Source organism: Solanum pennellii, chromosome 5, assembly GCF_001406875.1.
Source record: "Solanum pennellii chromosome 5, SPENNV200".
In the NCBI taxonomy this organism is placed as follows: Eukaryota; Viridiplantae; Streptophyta; class Magnoliopsida; order Solanales; family Solanaceae; genus Solanum; species Solanum pennellii.
This window is the reverse complement of record NC_028641.1, coordinates 77,303,350-77,327,760: the sequence shown is the minus strand read 5'-3', so window position 1 is coordinate 77,327,760 and position 24,411 is coordinate 77,303,350. Positions and strand designations below refer to the sequence as shown.

The 24,411-nt window shown below is 34.0% G+C and overlaps 5 protein-coding genes across 5 annotated transcripts; 3 read left to right on the top strand and 2 right to left on the bottom strand.

Annotated features, from left to right (window-relative positions):
• The first annotated feature begins 1,890 nt into the window (after positions 1-1,890).
• Positions 1,891-5,538, top strand: LOC107019789 (probable WRKY transcription factor 26). Its single transcript, XM_027917263.1, has 5 exons — positions 1,891-2,058; positions 2,151-2,367; positions 3,625-4,208; positions 4,344-4,502; positions 4,596-5,538. The coding sequence occupies exons 2-5, from the start codon at positions 2,290-2,292 to the stop codon at positions 5,152-5,154; spliced, it is 1,380 nt and encodes a 459-aa protein (XP_027773064.1). The 5' UTR covers positions 1,891-2,058; positions 2,151-2,289; the 3' UTR covers positions 5,155-5,538.
• Positions 5,539-5,862: 324 nt separating this feature from the next.
• LOC107020960 (tyrosine-protein phosphatase DSP3-like) lies at positions 5,863-8,533 on the bottom strand. Its single transcript, XM_015221513.2, has 5 exons — positions 8,072-8,533; positions 7,328-7,421; positions 6,834-6,888; positions 6,585-6,628; positions 5,863-6,304 (listed from the first exon to the last, which is right to left on the bottom strand). Exons 1-5 carry the CDS (start codon positions 8,215-8,217, stop codon positions 6,050-6,052), a joined length of 594 nt encoding a protein of 197 aa, XP_015076999.1. The 5' UTR covers positions 8,218-8,533; the 3' UTR covers positions 5,863-6,049.
• Positions 8,534-9,730: 1,197 nt separating this feature from the next.
• Positions 9,731-15,157, top strand: LOC107020953 (probable methylenetetrahydrofolate reductase). The gene is made up of 11 exons (XM_015221498.2): positions 9,731-10,287; positions 11,363-11,423; positions 11,513-11,595; positions 11,733-11,906; positions 12,718-12,891; positions 13,001-13,101; positions 13,183-13,294; positions 13,653-13,733; positions 13,813-13,990; positions 14,350-14,684; positions 14,862-15,157. Exons 1-11 carry the CDS (start codon positions 9,886-9,888, stop codon positions 14,943-14,945), a joined length of 1,785 nt encoding a protein of 594 aa, XP_015076984.1. The 5' UTR covers positions 9,731-9,885; the 3' UTR covers positions 14,946-15,157.
• A 1,036-nt stretch (positions 15,158-16,193) lies between these two features.
• On the bottom strand, positions 16,194-18,298 carry LOC107019029 (L-ascorbate oxidase homolog). The gene is made up of 3 exons (XM_015219617.2): positions 17,401-18,298; positions 16,789-17,251; positions 16,194-16,688 (listed from the first exon to the last, which is right to left on the bottom strand). The coding sequence occupies exons 1-3, from the start codon at positions 18,296-18,298 to the stop codon at positions 16,388-16,390; spliced, it is 1,662 nt and encodes a 553-aa protein (XP_015075103.1). The 3' UTR covers positions 16,194-16,387.
• Positions 18,299-19,579: 1,281 nt separating this feature from the next.
• Positions 19,580-23,905, top strand: LOC107018563 (2-alkenal reductase (NADP(+)-dependent)). The gene is made up of 5 exons (XM_015219072.2): positions 19,580-20,002; positions 22,150-22,327; positions 22,722-22,888; positions 22,984-23,066; positions 23,301-23,905. The coding sequence occupies exons 1-5, from the start codon at positions 19,736-19,738 to the stop codon at positions 23,677-23,679; spliced, it is 1,074 nt and encodes a 357-aa protein (XP_015074558.1). The 5' UTR covers positions 19,580-19,735; the 3' UTR covers positions 23,680-23,905.
• The last annotated feature ends 506 nt before the right edge of the window (positions 23,906-24,411 follow it).

The following is a 24,411-nucleotide window of genomic DNA, read 5'->3' as shown; positions in this document are numbered from 1 at the left end:
GACATGTAGAGAGGAAACATACGGATACCTTAGGGCGGAGGTGTGACAAATTGGCCTTGGTGAGTTTTAGGTGAGGTAGAAGCAGGTCGACAAAATATTGAGGAGTTGCAATACATGACGCAACTTTAGCTTACCGATAGTATGACCTTAACAAGAGGTTACTGAAAATACAAATTAGAATAGAAGGCTAGTAGATAGTTGTGTGTTTGCCTAGTTTCTACTTTCATACAAGTAATAGTATATACTCTTACTTTTAATTTCTGTTACTCTCGGTTGTTTTTTTCTCATACTTCGATTACCTTATCATTTTGTCGTAGTTACTATCCATTTTTTTCCAACATTATTTGTCGTGCTTTCTTGATTTATATTTTTTATCACGATTCTTCATTTCTTACAAAACTAGATAAATAAATTCCACAAATGACATTTTATATTGTCCATATCTTTTCGACCCTCCAACATGGCAACATATGTACCTCATTTTCACCACCCTACACTCCCTACCGTCACCTTACCTCTACCTTTTATAGTATTAGTTTACATTATATAATAATATTTTTTAGATAATAAATTTTGCTTATATACCCGATAAAAATAAATTAAAAAATCCATTTATTTTCTTAAAAGACATTTAGAAGAACCATAAATTCTTAGGTTAGTTAATTAGTTAACCCTTGTAACGCAAAAATAGTAAACTAGTGATTAATTTTGATTTTGACGTTACAAGAATAACATAATATGCTAACTATAATTAATTTTTTTTTAAAAATCCAATTCTATATTTACATCAAATAAATAAATGTATTTCATATTTCTTTTCAATATTCGCCATCTGAAAATAATGATGCCCTTATTGAAATTTTCTTAATAGTTTGTTGGTAATCTCTTATTAATATTATGCACGAATTTTTAAAATTTTATTATTTTTCAAAAATATAATTGACGTAATAATTTCTTTTTCTAAAATTTGATTTAAGTCATTCAGTCTATTGAGTCATCATGTATTTGCGAGTTTCTAGGTAATATATATATATATAGGTAATTATTATTATTATTATTATTATTATTAAATATGTATGCAATCAATCATTTCTTGAGTAAATTATAATGTAACTTACAATGATTCTATTAATTAAGGAGATAATTATTTAGTTTCACGTTAGTTTATAATATTATGAATTTTATCAAATTTTGAAATTCGCATACATGTCTTTGGGTTGTCCATATACACGTCTCTAGTGCCACTCTTCTCTCTTGCTCGCTCTATGTGTCTGGTATTCCAAATACACATATTTAGTATATTAAATACATATATATAATGTGATATATGAAATCATTAATTAGTATAATCATTTCAAACTATAGAAAAAATTAGTAGATATGGTAGAAATATTTATCGGTAGTTTCCTAAATTATAAGTACATATTAGGAGATCAATAACATGTTTAAAATGGTAATTTATTTATTATCTGGTGTATAATAAACCATGATAAACTTATATAGTTTAAACACAATATATTACTGGTCCTCAAGTTATATGCATAGATGATTATAAATATGAAGTGTGGTAATTAACCTATAACAAAAATAATAATTGATGACATGTATGTTATCCAAGGTTAAAATTCACTTATAATGAACATAAATAAATTATCAGTATATATAACTTAAATAATCCTTTAGTTATTATTATTATTAATTTAAGATAAAGTAATAGTAATTATAGAAAACTAAATCCCTATATTTCTCAACCTTCTAAAAACCTCTTTTGTCACATTTTCAGGATAACCAAATAATTAACCTATTTTTATGGTAACTAAATACTTAAAAATCTCACTACTTATAGTAGCTATTTTTCCCTTACCATAAACAAAAAAATAATCCACTTTTTTCACTTCACTCAACAAGAATTTGTGAAAATTTTAAGTTAATCAAAATAAATGTTTAGTGAAAATTCCTCTTAATTAGTAGTTATAATAAGCCTAGCATTTGTTGAATGCTAGGCAACCAAATGTGATTTTTTTGAGGCAAACAAGTTGACGTAGTGACATTTTTGAGGTATAATTAAAATTATTCAAAGTATTATTTCGTTTTTTTTTTTTACGTTGGCTATCGACTTATCGTATTTTTTTAATGTTATGTATATTGAGACGGACAATATGAGCAAACTTCTCTTATTTTATTTGGGATTGAGGCGATGTTATTGTTATTGCTGGTGAACGTTTATTTACGAGTTTCTAGTGATATTATTTTCGTTTACCGGCCACGTCATCAACGCCACCTTGCCGGATGGATTTTCTGACGATACCTCCCGGCATTAGTCCGGCGGCATTGCTTGATTCTCCGTTCATGCAACCAACTTCACTGGTATAAAGTTTTTAATTTTTTTTTTTTTGGATTTAATTTTATGGAATTTTAAAAATATTTTGCATGATTTTTGTTGTTGTTAGTGTATTTTATTTTATTTTAGGGTATATTGAAAGATGATGTTTGTGAAAGTCAAAAGTGGATATTATTAGTCAAAAAGATTTTATATTTAATTATCTAATAAATGATGTGTAGGTAGAAATTATTAGGCAATGAGATTATTAGGTTTGAATCTGAAATGTACGTGCCTTTAGTTTGACTTTATATTATATTTATGTTCTTTAATTTTGAGTGTGCACAGATAGACATTTAAATTTGTATAAAATTAAATAAATAGACACACATGTCCTACAAGACATTTTTTGTTTTACGTGGTGTTCTACGTGTATTGTGTCATGTAGGACTCACGTGTTCAACTTTATACAAGTTTTAGTGTTACTTGTGTATATCCAAAGTTAGAGGACATAAACGTACAATGAAGCCAAGTTAATTAAATGACAACTTTATGTATTATGCCTTAAGGATATATTGAGTAGTACTTAACCATAATGGTGTCAGTGTTTAGTTCTAAAAATGTAGCTCGATGAATAAAACATTCTGCGTATATACACAACATACCAACATCAATAGTTTTTGTTTCTACTGTTCGAACTTGTGACTTGTATAGGTTGTATAAAGACAACTTTACTAGTTTAGCGTCTCATTGATATAATGTTACATGTACAACCTGAAATTTCGGTTTGGTTTGTACATTTTGTTGGTGTGTTACTTTCGTATAGGTTACACAGAAACAACTTCATCCGTGGTTTAGTGTCTCATTAAATCCGTTTGGTATGTAACTTTTGTATAGGTCATATATGAAAACAATTTTATTGGTGTTTAGTGTCTCACGTGATATAATATGAGAGAAGTATTGAATAAACCCCTAAACTAGGACGCGTGTTATTAGTTTCATCTCTGAATTATTGACAACCTTACAAACACCATCTTTACTTGACTAACTAAACTTAAACACACCGCCGATCTTGAAATACACTCCCCTAAATTCTTGTCAAGTTTAGGGGCGTTTTCAACACTTGTGTTACAAGAATATTGAGACCAGTTGTTATGTCGTCATGTGGTCTTCGATATCTAAGTTTGGTCAGTCAAGTAAAGGAATGTTTTTAAAACTGTCAAAATATATAGTTCAGAGACGAAACTAATAATTTGCGGCAAGTATTCAATACTTGTCTGATACATTTTGGAACTGAAATGCAGACACCAACTGAGAATGTTGGAGAAATATTGAATTGTATTGAATCAAGAAAGAATGAAGAAGAATTTAGCAAGAAACAAAACCAACAATATGAGCAGAGAGGCATATATAATAGTGCTAACAATTCATCAGATGATGGATATACATGGAGAAAATATGGACAAAAGCAAGTTAAAGGGAGTAATTTTCCAAGAAGTTACTATAAATGTACTGAACCAAAGTGTCTAGTGAGGAAAAAAGTTGAGTCTGCACCAAATGGACATGTTATAGAAATTGTCTACAATGGTGCTCATACTCATCCGAAAACTCGACGAAAAACTAGTGATGTTGTTGCACAACAAAATGGATCATCATCATCATCTGATTTATTATGGAGAAATGATCAGTACAGTAGAGATGTTGCAGCAGCACTAGAACCTGTCATCTCTGATGCCTCCGATTCAATGTTGTCCAACAATATCAATAACGTCTTTGAATCTAATGACATTTCCTCTAAACTTACTACATTTGATGCTGAAAATGAACATTTAGCCACTCATTTTCTTGGTGATGGTATCAATCAGTATGAATTCGAGACTAAAAGAAGGTATTCATTAGTCTTTTTCTTTTGTTTCATTCATTTTTTCGGACCATCTATCTACGGGTAAAAACTCTGCTCCAATAATGTTGTCCGATCCAATACTCATTGTGTTTGTTTGTATGTTGGTGGAACTGACCTCAGGAAGAAAGACGGTTATTTAGCTGAACCAAGTTCACTGTCGAGAACAGTGAGAGAACCAAAAGTAGTCCTACAGGTGGCGAGTGAAATTGATATTCTTGAAGATGGCTATCGCTGGAGAAAATATGGCCAGAAAGTTGTCAAAGGAAACCCGAACCCCAGGTATAGCTGTGTATGTTGACAAATTTTACTTTTTTGAATTGAGTCCGAGAAACGCAACTGTTAAACTCAGTTGGTATATTGTTTTGTGTGTAGGAGCTACTACAAATGTACGAGTGGTGGATGCACAGTGAGGAAACATGTCGAAAGGGCAGCAGATGACTTTAAATCAGTAATCACAACATATGAAGGGAAACATAACCATGAAGTGCCATCAACAAACAAGACGAATGGTGTTTCAGGAAATGTTCGTTCAGCATCTATGTTAAACAACGGGCAACAGCCTTGCACAACAACATCTCGTAAAAGTCTCAAAGATTCAAATTCGAGAGTGCAGTTTCAAGATCTACCAATTCCATTCGAAAGAAAGCATTTCATGGGAAGCGAATATTTAAGGCCAAGTTACCTCGGGGACTTGAGTTACGGAGCTACTTCTTTACAACTCCCAGACTTCCCATTACCATTGCCATTGCCATCGCGAATGAGCTTTCCTGCAAGACAGAACGAGTCTCACTTTCATTTGAATAACAATTTCTTACTGCCAAATGGTGCATCCAATTCTTTTTTAGCAGATGGGAGTACACAACATATTCACGGTGACAACAATAATTCAAGACTCGTCAAAGCCAAAGACGAGATTCAGTACTGGACCTAGCTCTTCCGCTAGCTGTCTTCTGATACATCATTCAGTATAGATTCTTTGCAGTCACTGCTTTCGACTTAAATAATACACACACAGTTCAAGGTTTAGAAATATATATGTATTTATCCCCTTTGATCAAGGTGGAACCAATCGAGGCTACGACACATTGGAACCAACATATCAGTGAGCGAACAAGCTATATGGAGCATCACTTCAATGAAAGGCGATAACTGTGCATTTCAAGAACTTGCAACTTGCATAACAGGCCAAGTATTTTGGCCTAATTGTTGGCATTGTTACTAACATAAACATCAATTGTATAGCGTTAAGCAAACTGATGTAAACGATTCTTTAGCCAACAATGAATATGAGGGGAATTACCCGATGTTCCATCAATATTCTCTGTTGACATTTCTCGAAGTGTTGCCTCTGTGATAACTCGAAAAATGCAGAAAATCTCCAAAATATCTTCAAACTATTTAATACCAAACCTGAGCTCTCGAGGGAGTGGCCTAGCGATCAAAAAGTTGGAGTAGTAATCTCGGGAAACAAGACCTGAACCCCGGTAGAAGAGACACTAGGTGATTCAATGCGCATAATGAGTGTAAAGTTACCCCATACACGTGCAGGTGCGTGGAAGCATATGCCCAGTGAATTAGTCGAGGTGCACTAAAGCTGGATTAGACATCACCATTCTAAAAGAAACAGCAAACAGACCCGAACAATCAACGTTATCTCTGAATTGATATCCTTCCATTAGGAACAATTGGTGAAGTAAAAGAGGAGAGGTCGCGTATTGTTACTAAGAACCAGACATAACTTTTCACTTAGTAACGGATTTCTACAACTGAACGAACAAAAGAATATCCGATTCCTTCAAAATACAATAAGGATGGATATAGTGCCTCTATAGAACAGAAGTCATCAGAGGTTTCTGCAGAATTTCTTCTATACATAAAAAGCATCTTTTCGTTGAACCATAATTCGTGTAGATAATGCTCTCGAGGCAATGCCTTACGCACGAAACATCATAAGTCTCGAGAAATCTCACATCTGTTTCCCTCCATTTCGCACCAGCAAAATGCTTGTACTCGTCCATCACTGAAGACAAACACCAATTCTGCCATTTCCTTAAGCAACCAACAATGCGACCTGTTCGATGCTGCAGGAGCAAATATAGTATGCGTCATTACAATCAGCACGAGAAATGAGAATCGAAGCAGCAATGCCAAGATCAAACAGAAGTTAAGAGAACAAATCCGATAATAGTCAAGCTTAAACGTCCAACTCTGACATCAAGAAGCAAATTTTACTTATATACACCAACAATGTAACAAATATCTACACAATCGGTGTAATTTAATCGGTTATAGTAGGTTAATTACTGTAGAAAAGTGCACATCTGAAAGGTGCTTGAACTAAAAATAACGAAATCAATCTACCTTTCCGCGCTTGCAGTGGATAAGAACTGGATGGTTTCTAACATCTGGAGACAAATACATAGAGAAAGTTAACATGCTTGTATTACAACCTAGCTCTGTTGCTCGGACTCTTAAAAAATGTCATCTCACCCATGTCGGATCCTCAAAAAGCACTACTTTTGGAGGGATCCGACACATAGCTGACACCATTTTCTGGAGAGTCCGAGCAACATAGACTAGAAATAGGAGCCTAAAAACATGGTAGTATACCTGTTAACACTTTCAAAGCCTCTGTTATAGCACTCCTCGACATAGTCGATGGCTCCTAAACAGAAAAAACTTCAACTTTCATAAATCTGAATATTTCTTAAGATGAAAATTAACTAATATTTCTTCCATTTGATCATGTTACATGAGAATTTTAAGTTATATACAGTGACACCGTAAAGATCTTTTTACGTTATCAATGAATATTACTCTGTGATAACAGGTATCATTTTGACCATACTTTTGACACACTCGTCAATGCATAGAACTTAAACTCGTTATAAAACCAAAAGTCGCATCAATGAAACAAATACACACAATATCTATAAATCAACTACTACTCAATCCTCAGATAGTTGGAGTCGGTTATATGAATTCGTATCCTTTTAGGATACTTATAAATTACATTAGTTTTTTACTGTAATCGTTAACCTACCGCAACCCTCCTCCTCTACCGATAAAAGGAATAAATTATAGAAGAAATATAAATGAAATACCTTGGTTCCATCCATTCCAAATTGGAAAAGCTTTACTTTGTTAAATTGAAGAAACTCTAAATTCTTTTCAGGATAAGGCTCTGGACACAAACATCTGTAAACAACAAGCCAAAATATCAATCCTCAACATAACAATAACAAAAAAAGGCAGTTCAATGCAGAAAACATTCCGCGTTAGCAATGTCTTAAGGAAGAATGATAAGAACAAAAAACTCATAAAATCTTGAAAAGATGAATGAAAAATTGAACTTATATGCACTTACACTACTAGTGGAATTTAATACAGTTAACTCTATCAACCAAGTCTCGGATAGATGGAAAGAAAATAACCTAATACTTTTTACTATGCTTGGAATTAAAACCTGAGACATTACGGTTTTCTCAACCAATTTCATTGACCACTAGGTCACCTCTCGAACGTGATACACAAAGTTGGCCTACCGTTATAGGTCAATTTAGTTCCACGACTAAGGTATGGAGAGAGTAGTGCAAAGACATCCAAACTCAAGTAGAAGCATATCAAAGCAAGTCGAAAAAGATATAACAGAAGTGAAGTAATCATGACAAAATACTATAAAAAGCATGACAAATCATTCTAAAAAAAGAACAATAACTATAATAAAATAGCGCAATAATTGAAATACCTACCAGAAACAATAGATAATAACAGAAATCGAAGGACAAGAAACAACCGAAGAAATACTAGGACTTCACTATCAATAAAAAATAGAGAAAGAGACTAACATGATAGAGCTCAAATTGAGTGATTGCAAAAATGAGAAATTGGAGGACTGAGGGAAACCAGATCTATAAATGCAGTTATCTTCCACTGCTGAGAAATTAACAGGTGGCACTAAAATACCATCATCTTCTTGCAAAATAATATCCATTTGTTTACAACAACAAAATAATAACAATTACGCCTCAATTCCAAGAAAGTTGAAGTCGCGCTGCAATTTTAAAAAAATTGAAGTAGCAACTCAATTCAAAAAAGGTTAGAGTCTGCTATATGAATCGTAACTGAAAAAAATATTCAAACTTTAAATCAAGAAAAAGGTTTAAGTTGTTATATGGGGATTTTTGGATCAAAATTCTTCTAATAATTCAACTACAAAAAGTTCAATTTTTTTGGGATTATTGAGGATTTTTAAAAGTTTATATAGACAATTATTCATATGTTGTGCCTTCTTTCATTATCCAATTGTTTTTGACCTTTCAAATTAATTTAATTATGTTTCTTTTATTAGAAATTATCATGTCCAAGAAAAAAAATATTGAGGGGGTCACAATAATTTAATATTAAATTGCATAAAATCTATCAAAAAATATATTATATTAAGAAGTTTCAATTCACAAAGCTCAATTTCATAGCCAGCTATCGTTCACATAGTCAAGATAATAAATATCAAAATATTTCTATTCACAAAGCTCGATCTTCTAGTTACCATCCACATGGTCAAGATAATATATTAAAGATTTAATTGGACCACCTTTCCCTTTTATGTCTTGGACTTGTGGGGAATATCAATTGTAAAAAGGTCTAATTCAACCTTTCTCAATTTATTTAGAAATATTATTTGTTGATAGCTGAGAAATTTTCGAGGATAAGTGTGATATGATTCAAAACTCAGTGGATAATGAGCTCGTCTGATATTGTTGTGTGGGAAAGTGACATTAACTGGCAAAATTTATGTGAAACTATTAAAATATCATTATTGTTTAAGAAAATAAAAATAATTTAATTTTAGAATAGAGGTGTCAACCAGAACAATTACCACGTCTTATGAGTGAAAGAACATTAAGCTCTACTCAGATACATTGGGTGCATGTAAGATCCTTTAAAAATAATAATTTTTTTTTTATTCAACACGAGTGCGACAACATGTTTAGATAACCCGTAAATCATAATTAGTTTACAGAGAAGTGTGTTGATTTCTGGTTACTTGGTAAGTCTTTGTACTAGAGCGATCCGATATCTATACTAGTGGAAAGTGACATATTTAGTAGAATAGCCGACTGTTCATAAATTTACTTTGTTCGAGCTTTATGAAAAAGACGTCACACACCAATGTCAAATTCTTCAAAAATGTACTACTTTTATAAATTTTTAAAAATTTAACCACATAGTATCTAATAACGTTTTTAAAACGTCTAAACAACATAACATAAACTGACCTAGACATAATCGTTATAACAGAAAAGATAGATAGTTTTGATTATAGAATTAGAAGTGGCTTCCAAAATAATTCCGTCATCCTTGATTTAAAAAATTATAATTTCAAGCATAAGTAACAAAAGAACTAATAGAAATATTATCTTGATAAAATCTAAATAAATTTCGAATATCAAATAATTATATTAAAAAAAAATCACAAAACTTTGTGACCCTACAAAAAAGAAATAGAAGAAAGAAGGTTGTTGAGAGACTACATGGCAAGGCCACAAACTCCTTCAATTTTCTACCTATTTTTACTTTTCCTCTAACCATTTTTCAAGATTCTTCACAAACCCTTTTTCCTAAACATCCCCAATTTGATCCTACATTGTTAAAAAAAAAAATGAAGGTTATTGAGAAAATTCAAGAATCTGTGAAAGATGACAGAGTAGTTTTCTCTTTTGAGTTTTTTCCACCAAAAACTGAAGATGGGGTTGATAATTTGTTTGAAAGAATGGAAAGAATGGTGTCACATAACCCATCTTTTTGTGATATTACATGGGGTGCTGGTGGTTCAACAGCAGATCTGACTCTTGAAATTTCAAATAGGATGCAGAATATGGTTTGTGTTGAGACTATGATGCATTTGACTTGTACTAATATGCCTGTTGAGAAAATTGATCATGCTCTTGAAACTATTAAGTCTAATGGGATTCAAAATGTTCTTGCTCTTCGTGGAGATCCTCCTCATGGACAAGATAAGTTTGTTCAAGTTGAAGGCGGTTTTGCTTGTGCTTTAGATCTGGTAAAAATTACTAATTTTGATTCAAAGATTTGATTTTTATGTGTTTAGAATGGGTTGATTGATGAATGCATATACATATTTTGAAATGTTTGAGTTCAAAGTTTGTATCTTTATTGAATTTTTAAGTAGTTTGTACATGTATGGAAAACGTCGAGGTGGGAACCATGAGGTCGTAGGTTCGACGTGTTTTGATTGCTGAATACATTACACCATTTTGAAATGTTGGGTTCAAAATTTGATCTTTGTTGAGTTTTGAAGTAGTTTGTACATGTATATCTATATTTCCGTGTTGAAAATGTCGAGATGTGAACCATGAGGTCTTAGGTTGACATGTTTTGATTGCTGAATACATTACACCGTTTTGAAATGTTGGGTTCAAAATTTGATCTTTGTTGAGCTTTGAAGTAGTTTGTACATGTATATATATAGTTCCGTGTTGAAAATGTCGAGGTGGGAACCATGGGGTCTTAGGTGCAGCATTTTTGATTGCTGAATGCATTACAGATTTTGAAATGTTGCTTTGTTGATTTTCCAAGTACTTTGTACATATATATCTATATTATTGTGTTGAAAGTGTCGAGGTGGAATCTTAGGTTCAAATTCCAGCAGAGACAAAAAACACTATTTAATTTCTTCGCATATGTTGTAGTGTTGGTGTAGAGTTATTTGGTACTTGTTGTTGGTGGGAGGTGGCAGCACCCTGTGGAATTAGTTGAGACATGCGCAAGCTTGGACCAAACACCACAGTTGTAAAAGGAAAAAGAATGTCGGGCTTAGGTGTTCAGCTGGAACCGTTGTTGATAATATGCTGCATCTGCAAATGTTCATAGCATTTCCAACTGAACACATTACTTTTATCTTGAAACATGTATACACATGGAAAAAGAAATTGAACATTATATATGTGATGGCCACGTCCACTCTGAACTCATTGAATTTTAATTCTTGAATGCGACTTAGGTTCATTATTTATTGTCTTTAATCTGAGATCTGATTGATTATCTCATACAGTAATTCTTCGCCTACTGCTATAACATTTGTATTATGATTCGATTGCCTTTGTTATCCTTTGCAGGTAAAGCACATGCGGGCCAAGTATGGGGATTACTTTGGGATCACTGTTGCGGGTTACCCAGGTTAGTTTCCAATCTCTTGGGATTTTGTTGGTGTATTTCATTACTTCTTCTGTTTCTGTGCTGATATTGAATATGTTATTGCTTCTCAGAGGCTCATCCTGATGTTATACCTGCGAATGGACTAGCTACACTAGAGACATATGAAAACGAACTTGCCTATCTCAAACGGAAGGTCGTTATTCCCAGCATTATGTTCATCTTTGGGTGAATATGATGTATTTTACATTAATCTGCCATGAAGAAGAAAAGTAAAGTATTCTTGTTTTGTTCGTAAGTTTCTGACACTTGTGCGGAACTTGTGTTCTTTAGGTTGATGCTGGAGCTGATCTCATTGTAACTCAACTCTTCTATGATACTGATAATTTCCTCAAGTTCGTCAGTGATTGTCGTCAAATTGGGATTACTTGTCCCATTGTTCCAGGAATCATGCCCATCAACAATTATAAGGGCTTCTTGCGCATGACTGGATTTTGCAAAACTAGGGTATTCCTTTATTTTTTAGAGTACAATCCATCTTCGTCTCAAATTAAGTGTCTGCACGTCAGCTCAAATGTTGCCTTCTGCATACTGTGATGCATGACAACTCCAACAACTCGGAAATATCATTTTACAAAATATTTTTTTGGCACTATCCTCTCGGAGTCTCGGTGCTTAATCTTGTGTAATGTTATGAAGATTTTAATGTTTAAGAAGTTTTGTGGGCCGGTCACCGGGCCACGATGAACCAGAAAAAAAAAGAGATCTTGAAGCTATTCTCATCTAATAATCCTGACTAATTGTTTGTTTTCGTTGAATGAATTCCTTGAATAAGACTCCCTTTGCTCGTCTTTCTCAATTAACCAGAATATTCTGCATTATTGGAATGTCTATCTGTTACTTTACTTAAGCCTCGTCAGTGAACCTTCTTAACCACCCTTCACGACTTGGCACAGTTCTTGTTTACAACTGTATACTTTGTTCCACATTTCCACCTCAAAGCATGAACGACTTAATTTGTACCACTGCATGGTGGTGAAGATGATTTATCCAAGTGTTGCATAGACATGCTAACTGGAAGCTTTAATCTAGTGTTTTTCTTCTTGTTGTTTCTTATGTCAACCAAATTCATAAGTTCAGTTGGTATCCGTTTTATTCTTTATATATATTTTGTGACGCTTTTGTGAGCCGTTATTGTAATTTATGTTTAGTGAAAAAGATAACTTTGAATACGACACGTTGATTGACTTGGATGTTTAGCTGCTCCGTCTCCTGCATTCCAGATACTCATTTTCCCCCTTTCTTAATGACATTATAGATCCCGGCAGAGATTACAGCTGCCTTGGAACCTATTAAGGATAACGAAGAGGCTGTCAAAGCATATGGAATTCACCTTGGAACTGAAATGTGCAGGAAGATTATGGCCAGTGGCATTAAGACATTGCATCTTTATACATTAAACATGGAGAAATCAGCATTGGCCATTTTGATGGTTAATCTTCTTACCTTGTAATCTCTGCTTTAAAATATGTTGAAATAGTGATATTATTTCATAAATAGAATGAATGTTGCTTACAATGTGAGTTGTTTGGAAAATGCAGAATCTTGGATTGATTGAAGAGTCCAAAATTTCAAGGCCGTTACCTTGGAGACGTCCTACAAATGTTTTCCGTATCAAAGAAGATGTCCGTCCGATATTCTGGTATGTGGAGATACAAATCAATGTCAAAATAATTCTCCTTATTGTAATTAGAAGCTGATCTTCCATTTGCAATGATGGTAGGGCCAACCGTCCAAAGAGCTACATCTCAAGAACCATTGGTTGGGACGAGTTTCCACATGGCCGATGGGGCAATGCTAAAAATCCGTCATATGGAGCACTTAGTGATTATCAGGTGATTACCGATGATTGAGATCATATTTTTCTGTGTTTAAGGGTCTTAACTAGTTGAATGATTTCCTAAAAGTGCAGAATTTATAAGGTATAGTAGAGGAAACCATCCACTCGTAGAGCATTGTTAAGCCCCTCTTTTCTTTTCTTTTTTCGTTTTGAATCATATTGCTATAATAAGGAGAAAGATTCTTTTGGTGTAGACGAGAAAGGATTTTATTCATCCTGCTTTACTTGTGGAGCTTTAACCTCGGTTGAAGGTTAAATAGGCAAACAAGGTCAAAGTAATATAACTATCTGACTGAAGTCCCATGAACTGTCTGTTTCTCGGGCTGATCGGTCTTGTTGTCACTCTCCAACAGTTCATGCGGGCACGCTCACGTGATAAGAAACTTCAAGAGGAATGGGCTATTGCTCTCAATAGTGTGGAAGACATCTATGAGGTATTGTTTTGAGTTACACTTCACTTATTTTCGAAACTTGACTTATTTCCAAGTCCTAACAGAAATTTCATATCATTAGAGATTTATGTACTACTGTCTCGGGAAGCTGAGAAGTTGTCCTTGGTCTGAGTTAGACGGGCTTCAGGCAGAGACAAAGATCATCGATGATCACTTGGGTAATATAAACTCGAAAGGTTTCCTGACTATTAACAGCCAACCAGCAGTTAATGGTGCAAAGTCCGATGCTCCTTTAGTTGGTAAGTTAGATGCTTTAACTTCTCATCTGTACACAAGGATGATTAATTTGTTTCTTTTAAGGCATAATACATAAACAACACTCAAACTTGATCTCAGTTAGCAAGTAAACACTCCAATTTACAAAATGATCATCTAGACACCTTCAAAATTATGTGCCACATCAGCATCGGGTGTGTTCACAAGACACAACTGGGACGAGTTTGAATGTTTAGTTGCCGGTTGAGACTACGTTGAGGTGTCTAGATGGACACTCTCAAAGTTGGAGTGCTTACCTATCAGCTGATGCCAAGCTAGACCGTCAGTTTATCTATAATGCTTTCTTTTAATTTCAAATAACGTCTTTTGCCTTCTTTTGCAGGATGGGGTCGTCCTGGTGGATATGTTTATCAAAAGGCATACTTAGAGTTCTTTTGCTCGCGTGAGAAGTTAAATGCTGTTATCGAAAAATGCACGGCTTACCCCTTCCTTACCTACATGGCTGTGAACAAGAAAGGAAACTGGATGTCCAACGTCAACCAAATCGATGTCAATGCAGTGACATGGGGCGTCTTCCCATCTAAGGAGATTGTACAGCCAACCGTCGTTGATCCTGCCAGCTTCATGGTATGGAAAGACGAGGCATTTGAAATCTGGTCAAGAGGTTGGGCTCAATTATACCCCGAGAACGATCCATCTAGAACATTGCTCGAACAGGTACATTCATTCAAACACCTTCCTCTGTCTTGATAAAAAGAAATTCTGTAATAAATAGCATATAGTTGAGTTATTTTCTCTTTACAAAAGCTAGTTCTACGATGACCATCCGTGAAACTACACCTGTTTTTTGCTCGTAAACTACTAGTAAGACGGTGTTTTCATTTCGTTTTACAGGTTCAAAACAGTTACTTCTTGGTCAGCCTTGTCGATAACGATTACATCAATGGAGATTTGTTTGCCATCTTCAAGGATATCTAGAGTTAGTTCTTTACACACAATGAAGTTTCTTCTTTGGATTTGAGTAGAAATTTTATGATTTATTGTTGCTTTTAATGGTCATGTAACATGAATAATTCAGTTTTGTATTTGTTCCCTTCATTCTTTTTACACTACAAATTTAATATACCTTGGCTCTCTAAGCTTTGGCAAATTCATGAGCAATTTGTATACAATTTTCATTTATCTCTCTCTATATAAAATATTTTTTTTTTTGAATTTTTCACTCGATGTTCGATATTTGATTGATTTTCACTAATTTAGATTTATGTCAGAGGTATAAAGTAAGAGAACTGTGATTAGTGACAATAATGACAAGACAAAAAAATTTGTTGTAGTTGAGACTGTCATAAAACTTTAATAGACTTTAACTTTGTATATGTTGGCATGTATTTAATTAAAAAAAAATATCATTTTAGTTTAACTTGTAATAACATATAATCTCCATTTCTATTAGGTTGTCCTACGTAAGAAAATTGATTGTGAAAATAATTTTTATATTATTAGTGTATTAAACTTATACTCTTTCGTGATGACACGATAGTCGTAACGAAAGGAAAAGTTACTCTTTCTGCAAACGTAATTGATTCGATAAATTATGAGTATAGTACCTATCGAATATAACTGATTCGATAAGCTATGAGTATAGTATATGTGAAATTGAGGGAAGTGCACAAATAGTTGACTTCAAGACTTCCATTTAAGGCAAAATCGAAGTTTTTAATTTTTTTTTTTTGTAAATTTAGTCGCTTTTAAACAAATTAGATGTATAAAACTTCAGACGTTCATGTTTGAAGTTTGTCTTTCAAAAACTAAGTTTAGACAATTCGAAAGTAAGCGAACTTTCGACCTGTATACATATTTGAAGTTTGACTTGGGAAGACTAAATTTCCCATATTTTTTTTTTTTTGAAGTTGTAGGACATATGTTTAAACCTCAAATCAATACGAGACCGAGAGTTTTCTAAGAAAAAAAACGAGTAAATCTAAATTACTACTCAACCAAACTCAGTAACTTGTACAAAAATTTCTGTAATCGATCTATTTATTATAATTATGCAACTTGTAAAAGAATGAGTTTCGAATTTTTACTTCTTATCTCAAAAATTGATACATGGTGTCAATATATTATAAACATTTAAAGAAACAAATAACTAATTGGATTGAAAAAATAAGAAATTCAAAATACAAATTGCATAATACATAAGGTAGAATTTTTTCTACAAAATCATTCAGAAAAATCATCATTTGATACATGAAAAAGAATCATAAATACATTGATTTTTCTTGGATGTACAATTGAGAATAAAATCCTAGTAATTAATCAATTCATACCACAACAACAACAACAAAAAATGCTGGTTCATAAAACCATCGTTACATAATATCACATATCGCTTGCTCACTCGATCGATCGGTTCGTACTTATATGGAGTAAGGTTTTGGACGAGGCAAACCCTTGATGATTCCACACAACAATTCATTATCAGGCATGTTGTACTCATCTTTCAATGATGTGTTTGGTGCATTAACACTTAAATATAGTTGATGGCCCAAATATTGTTTTTCAAGTGCATTGGACCTTAAATTCCAAACCCCAGCATTGTCAAGTGTTGTTACAATTGCAGCCCATGAATTTGGGTACACTTGGATTGTACTCCTACTCACAGCATCAAGTAAGTTGTAGTTTTGTCTCATCTCTGGCTTCCATCTCCCCGGTGCGATCCTGAACGACAGATCGATCAGTGGAGTGGAGTTTAGAAATTTATATAATATAATTAAAAAGAAAAAACACGTAAGGGATTTTAATAAATCGAGGTACTTACGCAACGGCAAAGAAGTTGAATCCATCTAATTGCCAAGATTGAACACTATTCTCATGATTTTCAAATATAATTTCAACAAAATTGCGATATGTAACATTAACAACATTAGGTGCAATTGTGATTACTTCATTTCCATTTGGTGGCATATACTCATCCTTACATAGCCCATATTTAAACACCTTGTCCGCAACACCATAATATTGAGCCAACTTAATCGGTGTCTCGGGATCCGTGTGTGACACACCGTTGATTGCGTAACGCTGTTTACCGTTCACAACGCCATCGGTGCTCACCAACCTAATGGTCCGGGTGATGTTGATTTGACCGTAGTGGTAACTACCTTGAGGATTAGGTCTAGCTGAACTCGCGGTTAAATTCCATCGGAATGAGTTGAATTGGTTCAATGACCATTCCCATCCTTCTGGTGCTTCTTTCTTTTCAAGAGGGGCGGCCCCACCTACACCTGTTCAGATATAATATAATATTATATAAATAACAAACAAACACATGTGATGTTGTCACTATAGTGTAGACCTAAGTCCTAGACCATCCAAGTGTCATTACTCAAAGCAACTTAAACTTAAACTTATAGATAATGATGATGATGATTACCGTTGACGTAACGGAGTGTCGCGGTGGCGAAATGAGATTCCTTAGTAAAACGTGAAGTGGCAACAAGGTAATAGTCCTTAGGGTTTTGATCAGCATTGATCAAGACAGATAAGCATTGTCCCAAATGAATATCCAACATTTCATACATATTTTGAACAGTGTGAGATCCTTCCATTTCCACAAGTTTCATTGTGTGTCCTTGAAATCGAACATTGATCGTATCCTTCATACCGACGTTACAAAACCTAAACCTATACGTCTTACCTTTAACCAATGTAAACATCGGCGCGTCTTTACCATCACCTTTACCACTTTTACCATTTATAACAATCCCTTCTGGTCTTCCTAGCGAACGTCCTGTGTCTAAAAGACCTTTCAATGTTTTATGAGTTTTAGTATACCAATCACTCACAAGAACGGTGAAATCATCAGCCGGGGGATTGAATGGGACAGGGATCAAAGCGCGACTATGTATAGTTAGAGGACCATACCCTCCAACTGCCCTATGTAGCGCGGTTGTAGGGTGGTAATAATAACTACCGATCTGATCCTTGACCTGGAAACGATAAGTAAAGTTTTTACCAGGAGGGATAGGGCAATTTGTCCCTAATGTACCATCTTGCCATGAATTCTTCCTTTGTTGAATCCCTTTCCATGTAATTAGAAATGGTTCATCTAATTCATTGACAACATTTACAACAATGTTGTTGTTTGATGTACAATTAATTTTAGGTCCTGGGAATTCACCATTAATTAAAATAACTTGTTGTGGTACACCAAGTGGTGAAAGAGTACCATAAGTAACTTTCCATTCATAAGTAATATAAGGATCTTCTCCATATACCAAATTACATGAAAAGAGCAAAAGAAGAACAAAACTTACTATTTGTTTATTCATCTTTTGCTAATTAAAATTTTTTTTTCTCTCCCTCTTTTTGAGTTTAACATATAAAAAAAAAACACAATTTTTTTTTTAATTTTTTTTTTTATATGTTGATGAGAGGAAAGGACAACTAAATAAGAACAAGTTGACAATTTTATGTTGGGAAAATGATATTGTTAATTTATATATTTCACAAAGGAAAATATAGCCATTTATTTTTTTTATGGTTTGTCCTTAACTATAGTTTGCTCTTTGGTTATTTTTTAAATAAAATTGCTCTTCTTGTGCTATGCCATTCTTTTTTTTTAAAAAAAAGTAATAAATATTTTCAAATGTCATTATTTTTTTCTTGATTAGAAATAAAATATGTAAGTACAAGAAAAGTAATGCAAAAGATTGAATTTTTACTTTCCTTTTAATTTAGGATTGATGAGGAATATAATATATATAGAGAGATTAAGTTGATTTAAAGAATTATAATTGTTTAGGCTACAAAGAAGTAATTTTTGAAGAATTTAACTTATATAAGAAACGTTCTTATACTAAGAGTGCACTAATGCATTATTACTTATCAAAAAAATAGGTACTATATCTTATCATTGAATTTAGGAATCTCGGCTTAAATATGTTATCGAACTTTTAAAAAGGTTCATTTATGTTATTAGTTAAAAGTTTGGCTCATTTATGCCATTACTGTTAAAGAAAAGGCTCATTCATGCCATTATTTTTTAACAATGGTTTTGCAAAACCATTTTTGACACGTGGTCAATTATAATTCATCCACGTCATCAATTTTTTAAAATAAAGAAAACCATAATTTTGAAAAAAAAATTGAATTAATTTTTTATTAAATAAATTGATGACGTGGCCGAATTGTAATTGGCCACGTCATCAAATTTTTAAATAGAAAACAAAATTCTGAATAAAAATTGATTTTTTTATTAAAAAAATGGATGACGTGGCCAAATTATAATTGGTCACGTGTCAAAAATGGTTTTGCAAAATCACCGTTACAAAATAATGGCATGAATGAGCCATTGCTTTAACGATAATAATATAAATGAGTCAAACTTTTAACTGATGACATAAAGTTCAATGACATATTTTCCTTAATAAAAAAATAATTATCGAATCCTACAGAATATGAAGTCGCCTTTATTAGAGAACGTTTTAAATTCAATTGGACTCTAATATGAAAATGAAACGCTCGGTAAAAAATTAAAAACATCGAATAAAACCCCCCCTACTCCCCACCCCCACCCCCACCCCACACCAACAGAAAAATCAAGAATGGGGTAGTTAGTACCTAACACCAGCTATAATTACACACTTGACTCAACCCCCAATTCCCCAAAATCCCACCATTTTTGTGATCAATCTAGAACCACAACAAAAGGGGTTCCAAAAAAAAGTGTTCTTGAATAAATTTGCAATTTTTTTTTTTGAAAAAAAATGGAGAAAGTAGAAGTAGCAGCAGTAGATCAGCTACTAGGGAAAACAGTGGAAAACAAACAAATCATATTGAAAGGATATATTGAAGGAATTCCAAAAGAAAGTGATATGGAGTTGAAAATTGGCAAAAAATTGAATCTTGATAAAGTTCCAAAAGGGTCAAATGGATTATTGGTGAAGAATTTATACTTATCTTGTGATCCTTTTATGCGTGGACGGATGCGCGATTTCACCGGGTCTTACCTCCCTCCTTTCGTTCCGGGAGAGGTAAGTCATGTCGTAAGGATTTAACTTATATATACTGACATTATCGAGTTATTTTAAGTTGAGTGTAGTTTTAGTTGGTGTAATAAATGTGGTTGCTTTGTTTTCCGTGTTACCTCCCTCCTTTTGTTCCGGGAGAGTTAAGTAGTGATCGGGTTTTAACTTATATATATTGACATTGTGGAGTTATTTTAAGTTGAGAAATGTGGTTGCTTTGTTTTCCGTGTTACCTCCCTCCTTTTGTTCCGGGAGAGTTAAGTAATGTGATCGGGATTTAACTTATATATACTGACACTGTCGAGTTATTTTAAGTTGAGAAATGTGGTTGCTTTGTTTTCCGTGTTACCTCCCTCCTTTTGTTCCGGGAGAGTTAAGTAATGTGATCGGGATTTAACTTATATATACTGACATGTCGAGTTATTTTAAATTGAGTGTTGTTTTTACTTGGTATAGTAAATGTGGTTGCTTTGTTTTCCGTGTTACCTCCCTCCTTTTGTTCCGGGAGAGTTAAGTAATGTGATCGGGATTTAACTTATATATACTGACATTGTCGAGTTATTTTAAGTTGAGAAATGTGGTTGCTTTGTTTTCCGTGTTACCTCCCTCCTTTTGTTCCGGGAGAGTTAAGTAATGTGATCGGGATTTAACTTATATATACTGACATTGTCGAGTTATTTTAAATTGAGTGTTGTTTTTACTTGGTATAGTAAATGTGGTTGCTTTGTTTTCCGTGTAACCTGCCTCTTTTCATTTCAAGGAGAGGTAAGTAATGAGGCAAGGATTCAACTTATAAATACCGACATTGTCGAGTTATTTTTAGTTGAGTGTAGTTTTACTTGGTATAGTAAATGTGGTTGCTTTGTTTTTTGGGTTACCTCCCTCTTCTCATTTTGGGAGAGTAAAGATTTGATGTATATATACTGACATGGTAGCCTTTTTTTTAGTTTAAGTGTAGTTTTACATGTTATAGCAAATGGGCTTGCCTTGTTTTCCGTGTTATCAATTTCGCTTTTCTATGGATAGTTAAGTGTAGTTATCTTTTAAGGTGACATAATAGTCGAGTCAAATTGTTATTGTTACCTACTGTACTATTAGCCTTTTTAGGCTATGTTTCTCGGACTCTCAAAAATGTTTTGGCACCTGTGTCGGATCCTTAAGAAATGCACTACCTTGGAGAATCTGACACTCACCTGTTGGCATTCTGAAAGAATCCGAACAACATAGGCTTTTCTGTTTTCATAGAAGCTAGATATTTAGTGAAGCTATGCATAGTTGGTTGACTTCTGAAGTGTCTGAAGTTCAATTACGGTTACAGTTTATCTCTCTTTTTGGAGGCGATGTTTGCTGCTAGTGCATAACAAACAAAATCTGTCGAATTCTCCACGGCCAATATTTACATACACCAAACAAACACCATAGGTCCAGGTCTAGCAGCTGCATTTGTAATTGAACTTGATGTAGTACAAAGATCATGACATGCTCGTATTTGACATTTTCTCTATTTTGTCTTGGCCAGAAGTTTTGTGTAATGAATAATAACAGTTTGTGTTTCCTAAGAAATGCACTACTTTTAGAAGATCCAACACTCACCTGTGTCATCATTCTGGAAGAGTCCGAACAACATAGGCTTTCTGTTTTTAGAGAAACTGGATGTTTAGTGTGGTTATGCATAGTTGGTTGCCAGTCCAAAGTTCATTTACGTTTATTGTTTATCTAATTAACTGATACTATTGTTGGTGGGAATACGAGTCTCTTTTTCTTGAACACTGCCGTTGTCATCATAGTTTTGTTGTTTCTGTAAAAGTAAGCTACATAGTGGACTTATATGGCTATGTGTGTCCGAAGTTCAGTACAATTGTCTAACGGAGACATTTGATGGTGGCAAACTACATTTTACACAACAATAGAATCACTGTTTTTGGAGGCGATATTTGCTTCCAATGTGTAACAAACAAGATCTGTCGAATTCACGGTGGCCAATATTTTCATACACCAGACAACAAGCACCAAAAAACCAGTTCAAATAGCTGCATTTATAGTTGAACTTTAATTTAGTACAAAGATCATTTACTAGTAGTTGAGATTTTTCCTATTTTGTCTTGGCCATAAGTTTTGTTGAATGAAACTTATCCTATACACGTTTTGAAAAGGTAATTGAAGGATTTGGCGTCTCCAAAGTTTTAGACTCGGATAATCCAGACTTCAAGCCAGGTGATATAATCTCAGGTTTCACCGGTTGGGAAGAATACAGCTTAATATACAATACCGAGCAGCTGAGGAAAATTCAGGCGGATGATATGCCTCTGTCCTATCATATCGGTCTTCTTGGTATGGTTAATCTTGACCTGAAGTCTCAACTTTTTATTAGCACCATAACATTCATTCATATAGTTTTTGTTTCTCTTCTTCTGAGCTTATGGCAGTCTTATTTTCGCATCTTCAGTATCATATTCCCGTATGGCTCAACCCTTAGGATCATCCCCAGACCTTGAAACTCGGGGATAATGGGCCGTCCCTTTACCCTTCTCCACTCGAATATTAGGCTCAGTGCGCTTGATGCAGGGTTCAAACCTGTGATCTAAATTGCAAGTCCCTCAGTCTATACCACTCGAACTAACCATCGGGCAAAAAAGAAAGGGATCATATAGGATCGGGGACTCGTGTTGTTAGACACGATTTTCTAGTTATATTCTGATGTCTCATGAATGTGGACTTTATACAGGCATGCCAGGTTTTACAGCTTATGCTGGATTTTACGAGGTTTGTATACCAAAAAAAGGGGATTATGTTTTTGTTTCTGCTGCCTCGGGAGCAGTTGGCCAGCTCGTTGGCCAACTGGCGAAGTTACATGGATGCTACGTCGTAGGATGTGCTGGGACAAAACAAAAGGTTAGTCTGTTTCCGCAGATTGTAACGTCTTTTAGAAACTGTATTTGCTGTATTTCATGTTATAACTGACTGCACATTCAACCACATATTATTAGGTTGACATACTAAAGAGTAAGCTTGGATTTGATGGAGCATTCAACTATAAGGAAGAAGCAGATATTGATAAAGCTCTCAAAAGGTGAGGAAAATGTCTAAACAAACGTCACTTACGATTGCTATGTAGATTAATTTAGAGCTCGAGGTTCAAATGGATTTGTTGTTATGAGAGAAAAACACACGCTCGTTCTAAACTCACTAACTCTAGATCCTGGATTTGCCTCTACCTCTACTTAGAGCACGATAAAGATGAATATAGTTCATTTTCGTAGCAACAATGAAAACTTCTGACTCTCATTTTCACTTTTCTTGATAGACATTTCCCGGAGGGGATCGACATTTACTTTGACAACGTGGGCGGATCCATTCTAGACGCAGCATTGCTCAACATGAGGATCCATGGTCGGATTGCCATATGCGGGATGGTTTCTCAGCAAAGCCTTTCTAATCCACAAGGTATACACAACTTGTTTCAGCTCATCACTAAGCGCGTTAAGATGCAGGGCTTTCTTCAGAGCGATTATCTACATCTATTTCCGCGCTTTCTTAAAGACGTTAGTAGCTTGTACAAGCAGGGAAAGATTACATACTTAGAAGACATGAACGAAGGCCTCGAGAGTGGTCCTTCCGCCTTTGTTGGACTGTTTTCTGGACGGAACATGGGTAAACAGGTCATCCGTGTCGCTCACCATTGATCTTAGTCCAGACCCCTCGAGTTTTTTTTCTCGAGACACAGATCTTACTTCTACCTCCGAGCTTATCATGACCTTCCCTGTTAGCAAAAAAAGACCATGTTTGCATCAGGAACAAGGCCTATATAGACCAAGTTGTAAACTCATGATGAGACAATGAACACTATTTTTTCTGTAGTTAGATAGTTAATATTATCAAATTCATGCATTATATTTTTCGTATTATTAAGCACTGCATTGCTAATTTCTGCGTAACTTATTACTAAACCAAGCAACCCCTCAATTTATAAAATTTTAATGTAAACCAGCTACTCTGTGGCGGAGTGACTATAGTAGATATGAGTTTAGACGAATCTAATTATTATTTTTTCTTTTAGAGATTTAGCTTAAATAATAATTTACCCAGTCGATTAAATTAAAATAGTTAGACAAAATATAATATATGTTTGATTGTATTTAATAAGTGTATAACTATTGCTAAGACTTTATATTATGAAAATCATTTAGTATGTTATGTATCAATACTAAAACAAGAAAATGGCTTGTTGACATGTTTAGAACATAATTTTTTTTGAAATTTTGGTTTCGCCTCAGTAGCTACTTCATAGACATAATATTGTGATAATGGTAAAAAAATCTATCTGAAATATTATTATTTTTACGAGTTTTATACCTGCACTATGAGATGTTTCCATTCTTAACATAAATTAAAAGAAGTGTTGGAATACCATCCCT